Source organism: Heterodontus francisci, chromosome 7 (assembly GCF_036365525.1).
Source record: "Heterodontus francisci isolate sHetFra1 chromosome 7, sHetFra1.hap1, whole genome shotgun sequence".
NCBI lineage: Eukaryota > Metazoa > Chordata > Chondrichthyes > Heterodontiformes > Heterodontidae > Heterodontus > Heterodontus francisci.
Genome location: NC_090377.1, coordinates 89,335,212 through 89,349,749, shown reverse-complemented (window position 1 = coordinate 89,349,749; position 14,538 = coordinate 89,335,212). Strand labels below are relative to the sequence as shown.

The following is a 14,538-nucleotide window of genomic DNA, read 5'->3' as shown; positions in this document are numbered from 1 at the left end:
AACCAACGGATCAGATCTAAGCTCTGCAGTCCTGCCACATCCAGCCGTGAATGGTGATGGACAATTAAACAACTAACTGGAGGAGGTGGCTCCATGAATATCCCCATCCTCAATGATGGGGGAGCCCAGCACATCAGTGCGAAAGATAAGGCTGAAGCATTTTCAACAATCTTCAGCCAGGGGCGGCGCAGTGGTTAGCACTGCAGCCTCACAGCTCCAGCAACCCGGGTTCAGTTCTGGGTACTGCCTGTGCGGAGTTTGCAAGTCCCCCCTGTGACCGCATGGGATTCTGCCGGGTCATCCGGTTTCCTCCCACAGCCAAAGACTTGCAGGTTGATAGGTAAATTGGCCATTGTAAATTGCCTCTAGTGTAGGTAGGTGGTAGGAGAATGGTGGGGATGTGGAAGGGAATATGGGATTAATGTAGGATTAGAATAAATGGGTGGTTGTTGGTCAGCACAGACTTGGTGGGCCGAAGGGCCTGTTTCAGTGCTGTATCACTCTATGACTAATTGCCAAATTGATGATCCATCTCAGCCTCCTCCTGAAGTCCCCAGTATCACAGATGCCAGACTTCAGCCAATTTGATTCACTCCACGTGATATCAAGAAATGACTGAAGGCACAGGATACTGCAAAGGCTATGGGCTCTGACAATATTCCGGTAATAGTACTGAAGACCTGTGCTCCAGAACTTGTTGTGCCCCTAGCCAAGCTGTTCCAGTACAGCTACAACACTGGCATCTACCCTGCAATGTGGAAGATTGCCCAGGTATGTCCTATACACAAAAAGCAGGACAAGTCCAACCTGCCCAATTACCGCCCCATTAGTCTACTCTCCATCATCAGTAAAGTGATGGAAGGTGTCATCAACAGTGCCATCAAGCGGCACTTGCTTAGCAATAACCTGCTCAGTGACGCTCAGTTTGGGTTCCGCCAGGGCCACTCAGCTCCTGACCTCATTACAGCCTTGGTTCAAACATGGACAAAAGAGGTGAGGTGAGAGTGGCTGCCCTTGACATCAAGGCAGCATTTGACTGAGTATGGCATCAAAGAGCCCTAGCAAAACTGATTGGGGACCCTGTGCCCGACTGCCATGCCCCCCCGGGTGCGGAAAGGCTGACTGCTATCACTGGGCTGCCTTTCACGTCCCCAGCACACCCGCTTGCCACGGGTAAAATACCCTTGGAGGTGGGCGACGGCCCTTAAGTGGCTGTTAAGTGGCCACTTAAGGGCCTTGATCAGCCTCAGGTGGGTGGGCCGTTTTCCACCACCCCCCCCCGCCTCCCTGTCTGACCTCTGTAAACTTGTTCAGAGGCGGTATCGGGGCGGGTAGGCCTCCCGGAGCCTGCCGCTCAATTTTATGCTGCCCCCACCTCATCATCCGACCCGCTGGGGCGACGTAAAATTCCGGCTACTAAATCTAAAATAGCTCGATCCCTAATTGGTCCTTAAACATACTGCTCCAGAAACCCATCTCATACACATTCCAGGAATTCATCCTGCACAGCATTAGTGCTGATTAGCTTTATCCAGTCTCTATGTAAATTGAAGTTGCCCATTATTACTGTATTACTCATGTTACTTGCACCTCTTTTTTCCTGATTTATACCATGCCCAACATTACCATTACTGTTGTTGGCTATAAACCACTCCCACCAATGTTTGCTGTTTCTTATCTCCAACCAAACTGATTTTGCATCTTGATCGTTTGATCTAAGATATTCTCTCACTAATGTACTGATCTTGTCCCTTATTAAGAGCGCTACCCCACCTCCTTTTTCTTTTTGCCTATCCTTCCTAAATGATGAATATTCTTGAATATTCAGTTCCCAGTCTTGGTCACCCAGTAACTGCCATGGCAAGGACATCATACCCATTTACCTCTATTTGTGCCTTCAAATCATCTACCTTGTTGCAAATGCTGCATGCATTCAGATAGCATGCCCTTAACTTTGTCTTTTTACCATTATTCCGCATTCTGATCCTATTTGATGCTTGCCTTCTCTTCGTCTGTCTTCTAATTACGCTTAATACTGTTCGACTTTCTGTTACCAGTTTGGCTTCCTTCCAAACTTCCCTTCCTGCCACACTCAGATTATCAATTCCCTTATTGCTACCTTGCTTTATTGTCTTCTCCTCTATCTCTAAATTATCACACCTTCCCTCATTTGATCCTTCTCCCCCACTATTTAGTTTAAACTACCGCTCTAGTTATATGACTTGGCAGAATACTGGTCCCAGCATGATTCAGGTGAAGACTGTCCCGACAGTACAGCTCCTGCTTTCCCCAGTATTGGTGCCAGTGCCCCATGAATCAAAACCCATTTCTCCCACACCAATCTTTAAACCACGCATTTAACTCTGTAATATTATTTACCCTACTCCAATTTGCTTGTGGCTCAGGTAATAATCCAGAGATTATTACTTTTGTGGTTCTGCTTTCAATGTAACCTCTAGCTGCTTATACTCTCTATGTAGAACCTCTTTCCTAGTCCTATATATGTCGTTGATACCCACATGGACCACAACAACTGGAACCTCCTCCTCCCATTGCAGGTTCCTCTCCAGTCCTGAGCAGATGTCCAAAACCCTTGCACCGGGCAGGCAACACAGCCTCCTGGACTCCTGCTCTTGGTTGCAGAGAACAATGTCTATCCCCCTGACTATACTATCTCCTACTAATACCACATTCCTATTTAATGCCACCGCTTGAATGGCTTCCTGTGCAATGATGGCATGGTCAGTTTGCTCATCCACCGTGTAGCCTGCATGGTCATCCATACAAGTAGAAAACCTGTTTGATAATTGCTTTTGATAATCCAATTAATGTTATACTAACCCCAATTAAAATTCCTCAGTTTAGATAAGAGCTGAGGCTTCTCCACTTCTGCCTTCTCGATCCCCTTACCTGCCTCACTCGCAGTCACACCCTCTTGTCCCTTACCACTAACCAAATCAGAAGACCCTATCCTATGGGGTGTGACTGCCTTATGGAACAAGGTGTCCAGGTAACTTTCCCCCTCCGGCCTCCAGCTCATTGACTCTAAGCCGAAGCTCCTTGAGCCGCAAACACTTACTGCAGATGTGTTTGCCATGGTCACACCGGTGTCCACCAGCCACAACACGTCACCTGCCCTGTCATCTTTATAATGTGTTAACTTATATATTTTCTTAATTAATTTATAATTACTAAGCCTCACTAGTAAGCTTTACTACTGCTGGTACACCTTACTACAACTAATAAAACCTGACTAATAAATCACCTGAGTCTCAGAAGGTTCTTATGTTTATTATTCCAATTAATGTTATACTAACCCCAATTAAAATTCCTCAGTTTAGATAAGAGAAAAGGAAAAATACTCACCAAACAATCACTTACCTTTGCTGGAACATCACACGTCAATTCCTTTCTCCCCCTACACCAGATTTTCCATGGGAACCAAATTCCCATCTTCACACTCTGATTACGGCTCCTTCCGGCGAAGTCTTCACTCACTGTTCAGCATCTGAATCGAGCTCACAACCTAAACTGGCAACTTGTACATTTTTTTATTTGTAAGATAGGAAGAGCGAAATTATACTGAAAGGGTTGTTGGCCTGAAAAGGTGGCTTTAAGACAATAACTCCCATGGCATCAAATTGAGCATATCCAGCTATGTATTTATAATGATGGGATTTCAGTTTAAAGGATATGACATAGATTATACAGTTGGAACTGTGCAAGCAAAATATAATTATAAAAAAAGTTTATTGTGGATGGTCAAAATCTTGGGCATTCCTGAACTGTCCTCTCGGGTTCTGGTCTATTAGACCATTTCTGAAAGTTCCATTACGAATTGTCCCTCAAGGATGACTGGATAACGAGAAGTTGTTCAGAACCTCTGATATATTTCCTGGTGACTGATGAATCTGATGTAGATACCAGGTGGTTTCCTAAACTGGTTTCATTTTAGAATGGTTTGGTTGAAGCCAGTTATTTGATGCACTGGTTGTGCGGTTTTACACTTTCCTCATTTTCTGCTCAACTTACACAGCCATTTGTGCTTGAAGTTAGACAGCAACGTGCAGAGTAGCACAGTGCTATCCTGTGCCATGCTTGTAAAATTCCAGAAAGCTTGTTATGGAAGGATGATGCTGGAGCCTATCTTTACTCAGTTTCACATTTATTGTACAGCGTAAAAGGATTACAAACCAATAGCTCCTCACTCAAAAACGCCAACAGTCTCAGTAATTGTCTGCTTATAAGTGCACAAGTAAGACCCCAATTAATACCCTCGATCTGCATATAATTAAACAATTGATACACAATTAACAATTCTGTCCCAGTCATCAGTGGGATGTTACATGCCTTGAGGTTGGAAAAAAGCCTAACAAAACTGTGTTTCATTCAACATTGCATCAAAGCTGGTTATATTGGCTTTTGCCATTTGATTCAGAGTATCAATCACAAACGGCACCTGTAGAATCTGTTACATTTCTTCATGTGGCATTGTGACTCTTATTTGTGCATGAGAACCGGAAGCGCTACTGATGCATCATCAAGGTGATGCTATACTGACTTCTTACGCTTTACTTTTTCTCTTCAAAAGCATACTCAGTTAACCCTGATGTCAAGAAAGTTTAATTATCATTTTCATTAATACATTATTTTAATGGGATCACTGTGTGTATCATTAAAGAACATATTTCCCACAGAAGTTAACTGAAACACATCAGTCAGCTCACACCATTAATGAAGATTTTGACAATGCTAGCTGCCACACAAACTCCATTTTCTTGAGACTGATGATGCTTCCATAGCTCTTCACTGCAGCCAATAATAAGTTGGTGATCAGGTAGATATTTTCCTGCTTGTGAGCCTCCATTTCCCACTTTTATTAGCTGTTCAGGCACTTAAAATGCGGTCAATACAGAAACAGGGAATGAAGAAGATCTAATAGTTGCGGCTTGGGACAGCTAAACCTGACTTGATCATCCAATTTGGCAGACTCAAAATGCAATAGAGAGAGGGCATTGCCACATTATCCAAGGTAAAGGTTGTGGATACGCTCCAAATCTGAGAGTGGACCACAATACGTTTCAAGCATTTGGTGCCATGGGGGTCATTTAGAAGGATACTCGCTTCCTAAAATCTGGTAAACTGTTCAACCTGAACAGGTTGCATATGTCCATCAAGGTAATAGGAGCTCCATCTATGAACTGCCTTTTGATGATGATTTGTCCATGAAAAATTGGAACTGACCAATGTGACTCACTCCTCCACTTTGACAAGTGTGCTCTCTGCTGCATTTATTAATCTTAATAAGTTATTAACAAAAAGAATGATTAGCACATTATTAATATCAATTCTAAAAAAACATTTCATCAGCTACAGGAGAAATGCCGTGAACAACAGATGCCCCTCTACGTTGCTTTCATTGATCTCACCAAAGCCTTTAACCTCGTCAGCAGACGCGGTCTCTTCAGACTACTAAAAAAGATCGGATGTCCACCAAAGCTACTAAGTATCATCACCTCATTCCATGACAATATGAAAGGCACAATTCAGCATAGCGGCGCCTCATCAGACCCCTTTCCTATACTGAGTGGCGTGAAACAGGGCTGTGTTCTTGCACCTACACTGTTTGGGATCTTCTTCTCCCTGATGCTCTCACATGCATTCAAGTCTTCAGAAGAAGGAATTTTCCTCCAGACAAGATCAGGTGGCAGGTTGTTCAACCTTGCCTGTCTAAGAGCGAAGACTAAAGTATGGAAAGTCCTCATCAGGGAACTCCTCTTTGCTGACGATGCTGCATTAACGTCTCACACTGAAGAGTGTCTGCAGAGACTCATCGACAGGATTGCGGCTGCCTGCAACAAATTTGGCCTAACCATCAGCCTCAAGAAAATGAACATCAAGGGACAGGACATCAGAAATGCTCCATCCATCAATATCGGTGACCACACTCTGAAAGTGGTTCAAGAGTTCACCTACCTAGGCTCAACTATCACCTGTAACGTGTCTCTCGATGCAGAAATCAACAATCGCATGGAAAAGGCTTCCACTGCTATGTCCAGACTGGCCAAGAGAGTGTGGGAAAATGGCGCACTGACACGGAACACAAAGGTCTGAGTGTATCAAGCCTGTGTCCTCAGTACCTTGCTCTACGGCAGCGAGGCCTGGACAATGTATGTCAGCCAAGAGCGACGTCTCAAGCCATTCCATCATCGCTGCCTCCGGAGAATCCTTGGCATCAGGTGGCAGGACCACATCTCCAACACAGAAGTCCTCGAGGCGGCCAACATCCCCAGCACATACACCCTATTGAGCCAGCAGCGCTTGAGATGGCTTGGCCATGTGAGCCGCATGGAAGATGGCAGGATCCCCAAAGACACATTGTACAATGAGCTCGTTACTGGTATCAGACCCACCGGTCGTCCATGTCTCTGCTTTAAAGATGTCTGCAAACGCGACATGAAGTCCTGTGACATTGATCAGAAGTTGTGGGAGTCAGTTACCAGCGATTGCCAGAGCTGGTGGGCAGCCATAAAGGCGGGGCTAAAGTGTAGCGAGTCGAAGAGACTTAGCAGTTGGCAGGAAAAAGCACAGAAGCGCAAAGAGAAAGCCAACTGTGTAACAGCCCCAACAACCAATTTTATCTGCAGCGCCTGTGGAAGAGTCTGTCACTCTAGAATTGGCCTTTATAGCCACTCCAGGCGCTGCTTCACAAACCACTGACCACCTCCAGGCGCTTACCCATTGTCTCTCGAGACAAGGAGGCCAAAGAAGAAGAAGAATATCAATTCTAATTACATTTTCTTTTGAGAAAAACATTCTAACCTATTTAGAATTTAGGAATTTCTTTGTGTTTAGTTTTTGGAACTTAATTTACCCGTAAATGTATGAGGTTTTTATTACCACGCTCTGTATTATCCATTCTGTCGCACTGATGCTAGTCTGATAGCTTTTTGCTGGATTTTCAGGGTCAACCTGGGAAACAAGGACCAACTGGATCTCCTGGTGAAAGAGGCCCTCCAGGCCCAACTGGGCCACATGGTGCACATGGCCCGCATGGTGAACCTGGTCAGGATGTAAGTACAGATTCACATTACTTGAATCTTCTCTTTAAGCAGTTTTATGCTTGTAAAAATCCAGCTATATACATCATTCATTTGAAAGAAAAAAGGATTAGTTGGATTTATACCACCTTTGGGCATCCTGAAGTGCTTTATAGCCAATCAAATATTTCTGAAGTGTAGTTACTGTTATAATATAGGAAATGTAACAGCCAATATATGCACTGCAAGGTACCACAAACAGCAATGTGATAGTGATCAGATAATTTGTTTTAGTTATGTTGGTTAAGGGATTAATATTGGCTAAAACACTGCAGAGAACTTAGAAATAGTGCCATGAGATCTGAGGACAGACAGGCCCTTAGTTTAACATCTCATCTGACAGCAATTCCAACAGTGCAGCACTCCCTCAGTACTGCATTGGGAGTGTCAGCCTGAATCATGGACTCAAGTCTCTGTAGTTGGACATGAACCCATGCCCATCTAACACAGAGGCAAGAATGCTACCACTGAGCCACAGTTCAGCACTTTTAGTTACCGCATGTTGTGTTATATATTGTACTTTTGGTAATTAGTTGTTCTGCTTTTCTCTTAGGGTATGCCAGGAACTGACGGCACCCCTGGACGTGATGGTCGTGCAGGAGAGCCGGTAAAACAAAACAAAAATCCATAAATAAACTATAAATTTTAGTGAGCTTCTATTATTGTATTTACGTTATGTACACATTGGTCACATGGAAAACTTACAGATTTTGTTTTGAACTGCACATTGTCATGTTCTTCAGCTCACCAGCCTTGGATTTTCAAGAAGCATCTGATAAGGTGCCACTCACAAGTTTGTTGCACAGATAAGGGCTTATGGGGTAATATATTAGCATGGATAGAAGAGGACAGAAAACAGAGTAGGAATAAACAGTTCATTTTCAGGTTGGCAGGCTGTTACTAGTGGGGTGCCAAAAGGATCAGTGCCAGTGTCTCAGCCATTTACAATCTATATAAATGACTTAAATGAAGGGACCAAGTGTAATGTAGCCGGACTTTCTGATGATGTAAAGCTAGGTGGGAAAGTAAACTGTGCAGAGGACACAAAGCATCTGCAAAGGGATATAGGTAGGTTAATTGAGTGGGCAGGAAATAGAGTAAATGCCCTGAGAAGAAGGTAGAGTATAATATGGAGAAATGTGAAATTACTCACTTTGGTAGGAAGAATAGATAAATTGATTTTTTTTAAATGGTGAGAAGCTATTACATGTTGGTGTACAGAGGAATTTGTGTGTCCTTGTAGAGGAAAAACAGAACGTTAGGAAGGATCTAAGAAAGGATATACTTGTCATAGAGGGAATGCAATGGAGACTAACCTGATTAATCCCTGGGATGGCGGGATTCTCTTATGAGGAGAGATTAAGGAAAATGGGCCTGTCTTCTCGAGTTTTGAAGAATGAGAGGTGATCTCATCGAAACTTACAAAATGCTTACAGGGAATGACAGGGTGCATGTGGATAGAATTCTTCCCCTGGCTGGTGAGTCTAGAACCAGGGGAACATAATCTCAGAGTAAGAGGTAGGCCATTTAAGACTGAGATGAGGAAGAATTTCTTTATTCAGTGGGTGGTGAATCTTTGGAATTCTCAACCCCAGAGGGCTGCGGAAGCTCAATCATTGAACATATTCAACTCAGAAATCGATAGATATCTGGATACTAATGACATCAAGGGATATGGGGATAGTGGGGAAAGTGGTGTTGAGGCAGATGATCAACCATGATTTAGTTGAATGGCGGAGCAGGCTTGATGGGCTGAATGGCCTACTCCTGCTCCTATGTTTCTATGTTCCTATGTTAGCATGCCAGTACGGCAAGCAATTAGGCAGGCAAGTAGTATGTTAGCATTTATTGCAAGGAGGGGAGTACAAGAGTAAGGAAGTCTTGCTGCAATTTACAGGGTTTTAGTGAGACACACCTAGAGTACTGTGTACAGTTTTGGTCTCCATACCTAGGAAAGGATATACTTGCCTTAGAGGGGGTGTGACGAAGGTTCACTAGATTGATTCCTGGGATGAGAGGGTTGTCCTATGAAGAGTGATTGTGTGGAATGGGCCTATACTCTCTGGAGTTTAGAAGAATGAGAGGTGATCTCATTGAAGCATATAAAATTCTGAGAGGGCTTGACAGGATAAATGCTGAGACATTGTTTCACCTGGCTGGAGAGTTGGCCATTTAGAGATGAGAAGAAATATCTTCACTCAGAGGCTAGTTAATCTTTGGAATTCTCTACCCCAGGGAGCTGTAGTTGCTCAGTCATTGAGTATATTCAAGACAGAGTTCAATAGGTATTTGGACTATAAGGGAATTAGGGATATGGGAATCAGGCAAGAAAATGGAGTTGAGGTCAAAGATCTGCCATGATCTGATTGAATGGTGGAGGAGGCTTGAGGGGCCAAATGGCCTACTTTGCTCCTATTTCTTACATTCTTATGTTTTCTGTGCATAGGGTGATCTTGGTGATCCAGGGCCTGCTGGTGTCCCAGGTGTCCAAGGTGGTCCTGGGGCACCAGGTCCCATTGGTCCAACTGGAGAGGCGGGTGCTAGAGGTGAAACGGTAAGTTTCCCATTGTGATGTATTTAATGGCGGTGCTTTTCTCTGAATGCTTTTCTTTGGCAGTAAAGGACCACTGCTTTCCTTTTTGCTCTAAATAGAGGAAAATGGCAGTATTATAATAAACTCTAATTATAACCACATTATCACTTTGCTAACATTAACAAATGGAAGATTAAATACTCCTTTATGTCCGATATAATTCTAAGTACAATTGATAACTTCATGAATAATGTAGACAGAGAATTGGAAATAACTGTTGATCTAAAACCTTGGTCACAGAATGATTACTATATTTGTCAACTGCTGAGCCATTAATATACTCATCAATAAAGGTTCCAGATTAAATGAGACATTCCTGTTTCATTTTTAAATATCTAATTATCCCACTAACTGAGCAATGTTAAAATCTCAAATTTCACTCAGCCATGCTAAGCATTGATCCTTTTTGGATGAGTCAGTTTAGAGCCTATTTTTCATCGAGGAAGATAATTGTTAAAACTACATCTTACTTTTATTAACATAAAAATTGAAGTTTCACTTTAATTAATTGCTGCCATAACACGTGTTTAGCAAACCTATGCAGTGCATTCTGTTTTGAAAGTGTATCATATAGATTGAGATGCATGTAAATAAAATGCACAGAGAAACCTGTAAGGAAGCACGAGTTAATTGACAACCAAGATATTATGGGCTAGATTTTAATTTTCACCACTGGGCGGGAGCAGGAAACTTGGCCGCCCATTCCCATTATACAGCTCATTCATTCTCCTTTCTATTGACTTACACAGAAAGGAGAATCGGGCAGGGCTGAAAACAGGCAGCCGATCCACCACCACTAGTGTTTCCACCCAGTGTCGAAAGTTAAAACTACCTCATTGTATTTTTGAAATTTCTTTGCCATTTGCTGTAACTAATGCCAATATTCTTGAATATGCACTTTTTATATGGTAAAGATAACTTTTTTTTTCTTCAAAGGGTTCTCATGGCCCATTGGGTCCCTCTGGTCGAGTTGGAGGGCGTGGAATACCAGTAAGCTGTTTCAGTCTTATTATTCAGTATTTGTACAATGAGTGCATGGCCTGATTTATATCCTATACAGATGATGTCTTGATTGATCCAGGATTCATGAAATGTAATTTTATTCCAATGACACCTCGAGTCTCAGCATACATTTATGTTGAATGCAAACTTCAATAACAATCAGAATATATTTGTTTATCTCTGCTTCCTCTATGATTTGACAAGGTACTTATCATGCTTGAGATTTGCAGAAAATGTACATTTTACATGTAACAAAAAGAATTTATTCAAAGACCCGAGTATTACAAGACTAAGAATTGTTTCACTTTTGAGACTTGGGTTTGAGGTTGAAGTGATAGAGTTGTGTGCTGGTCACGCCTATCTGTTGTATTTCCATTGTCACGGAGTGGTGGAATGAAAGTCTATTCTTTCTGAGGGATTTAAGGGTCTTGCTTGGTATAAACTTTAGAAATGCTAATGTAAGTCCTGCCCAAAACTGCCTGATTTAGAAGTTACATTTAACGGACCGGCAGGGTTGACTGCTGGTGTGAAATGGAAATGTTACATGGGTTGTTGGAGCATTGCGCAGGAGTACAGATGGGCAACTCTATGCATACATTGAGATTATGGGCCAGAATTTATTCTGGAGAAGGGGGCCTCGGCGGCAGGCCGGAAGGCAGGGTGAGAACCTGTCTCAGTCATCCATCAGCCCCCTGTTGTAATCAAACAGCGGGCAGCCAATTAACTGCCCCCCATAGGGGGCACTGTCCCTTTATGGGACAAGCTCCCACCTCCAAGACCTACTGGCCAATCGGCAGGTCGGCAGCTCTGTAGTACTGGTAGCGTCACCGAGGATGTCGGAGATTCTGGGACAGGTGAGTGGGGTTTGGGTTGCTGGAGCCAGTCAAGCAGGCCACGGCGACAGGGTGGAGGGGGTGCGGTGGTGGTTAGTGGGGGGGTGGTTGGTGAGGGGGGGTCTTCTATGGCAGAGCAGCCATCGATGCCATGGGGCCTCCCCGTCCTGGCGGCATCTCCATGCTACGGCAGGCCTCTCCACAAAATTGGAGTGGAGGTGGGAAGAGGCCCTTAAGTGCCCAATTGTGATCACTTGAGGGCCTCAGTTGGCCTTGGGTGGGAAGGCCATCCTTGGCCATCCTTGAGATTATGGGCCAGAATTCTTGGCCTTCCCTCCCCTGGACTAAATGACAATGGGTTGGGAACATCACCCCTTGCCATTTTGATTGCCCCACCGCCTCTGTTCCTGTCTCCAAGGGCAAGGTAAAATCCTACCTTATGTAAAACAGGCTGTACATACAGTACCTGAGCTTTAATACATCAGAACCTTGTATTCCCCATAGTCACAAAAGAAGGTAAACACTAGTCCCTAAAAATTATAGTTTTGCAGCAGTGTTATCTCAATATATTGTTACGACTGATCGGCCCAGTCAAAGCCCCCAATCAAAATAGACGATTCTGATTGTGGTGGGAGAAACACACTGTTAATTCAATCCCGTCGCTCCACAGATCACCGAACATATCACTTTAATCTTTCCAAATTAAAGAAAGACCCAGCCAAATTGTACTATCTATTAACCCCTGAATGAGGCTAACCAAACCAGGTGTCCTTAAATCAACAAATTAACTGTTTAATTAGAAAAACTAAATTCTTAAACACTATGAAGATATAAACAACATTTAAAATAGAAAAAAAATTAGAGTCCTTGCAAATTTACAGTGCAATGTTGCTTGAAGCCCTCACGGCCGTCCGATGGGGAAAAAAGGTTCTTCCACAGTAGAACAGTCCATAGTCTAACTCCAGGAGTAAGTGGTGCTTCCTTCTTCAGCGATGGATTTCAATAACTAACAACTTGCAAATACTTTCAACAGAATCAATCTGACTTTAGAGTTTTTGAGGGATAAAAGATTGTCACAGTCTAACTTCCCATCCTTCAGTTTAAATTATCAGAGATCTCTGTTTTGGCTTGACTTCTTTAGAATTTTGAGAGATAATTATAATTAAACAGACTAAATTCTCTTCCATCAGTTTAAATGGCTGAGAGCTCATTTTTCAGGGGCCAGCACCAGTTGGCTGTCTGTGTTCACTCTTAGAACAAACTGTCTCCAACTAAAAAGCCAGTTCAGGCACAGTGGCGCAGTGGTTAGCACCGCAGCCTCACAGCTCTAGCGACCCGAGTTCGATTCTGGGTACTGCCTGTGCGGAGTTTGCAAGTTCTCCCTGTGACCACGTGGGTTTTCAGCGGGTGCTCCGGTTTCCTCCCACAGCCAAAGACTTGCAGGTTGATAAGTAAACTGGCCATTGTAAATTGCCCCTAGTATAGGTAGGTGGTAGGGGAATTAAGGGAAGGTAGAAACATGTGATTAATGTAGGACTAGTATAAATGGGTGGTTGATGGTCAGCACAGACTTGGTGGGCCGAAGGGCCTGTTTCAGTGCTGTATCTCTAAAATTAACAAAAAATAAAATTGAATTGTAACAAATGCATCGCGTGATGCTCAGTCCAAGTGGCGGTATCCAAGGTAACAAGAATGCACCGTTTGAATCTCAATCTGCGAATGGCTGTTGCTGGGTAACCAGGATGCATTCTTTGAAGCTGGTTGCATCCCTCTCCATATGCTTGTATCCAATGGTAACCAAAATGCATTTTCTCTTTAACACCTGAGGCTTGCTGGTTCTTAAAGCAGTACTGATCCTTTGCAAGCCTTAAAGGCAAACTGCATATTCCCCAGAGGAAAAAAACTACAGGACCATGACACTGTACATAAGGAAATAAAGACAGGAGACTCATTCTATCCTTCCAATATCACTGATTATAGACCAAGAAGTCTTTTACAAGTTGAGAAAAACATGTGAAGATTTTGCAATGCGACTCGTTATGTATCAAAACTCTTAAATAGCTTTATGGTTTAGAGTAACTTATCAACTTACATTATCGACTGTTGCAATTCTGGAAAAGCAGTGTTGGGACAAAAAAACAGAAGATGCTGGAAATACTTAACAGGTCAGGCAGCATCTGTAGAGAGAGAAACAGAGTTAATATCTCAGGTTGATGACCTTTTGTCAGATGTGTTCTGATGAAAGGTCATCAACCTTGAAACTTTAACTCAGTTTTCCTCTCACCAAAGATTCTGCCAGCCCTGCTGAGTGTTTCCTGCATTTTCTGCTTTATTTCAGATTTCCACAGTTTTTTTTGCTTTTGTGTTAGTGATATGACAAAATATTGATTTATCACAGTAAATTATGGAAGTTAATATATAACTCTTTCCAAAGAAACCGGTGAACTCAGTCTTTGCCATTAGCAGGAAATGATCTCATTACGAATCGACAGCAGGTTTTTACGCTTTACACATTTTCTATTGACTTAAATGGAAATGAAAATTGGGCCAGGTGCAAAATGCGCTGCCAATTCACTCTCAGCTCATTGTGTTCTACTGATGAACATCAATATTGTCCCTGAGAGTACATATAACTAAAACTGATGTAGATTCCTAATTGTCTATTACTTAAATAACAAAAATCAAATATTAGAAAATAACTTGAGTGGAAAAAAAAGTTCAAATAAAGAGCACAAAAAAAATATATACCCTCTCAACAGAGATACATTCAGTGTCATGGATAGTTCCATTCAGCTTTCATATGATTCTGAGACTGGCCCTGAAATTGCAGTTAAATATACGATTGCTTAATGCGGCATCCCAAATTGCTATATTCCTATTTTATTGTGGCATTAACACATTTAACATAAATAGATTAATGCCGCTGCTAAAATGGCAGAGATGAATTTCAGATGGATGCATTAAGATGGTATTTGAGGGCCACTGTAATGTAAGTATAAAACTATACATT

General features: G+C 42.7%; 1 protein-coding gene across 1 annotated transcript in view; it reads left to right on the top strand.

Annotated features, from left to right (window-relative positions):
• LOC137372133 (collagen alpha-2(V) chain-like) overlaps positions 1 to 14,538 on the top strand; it is a 312,577-nt gene that overhangs the window by 277,527 nt on the left and 20,512 nt on the right. Inside the window, exons 44-47 of the mRNA XM_068035607.1 lie at positions 6,966 to 7,073; positions 7,654 to 7,707; positions 9,547 to 9,654; positions 10,630 to 10,683. Coding sequence (XP_067891708.1) covers positions 6,966 to 7,073; positions 7,654 to 7,707; positions 9,547 to 9,654; positions 10,630 to 10,683 — 324 coding nt within the window. The remainder of the gene's footprint in view (positions 1 to 6,965; positions 7,074 to 7,653; positions 7,708 to 9,546; positions 9,655 to 10,629; positions 10,684 to 14,538) is intronic.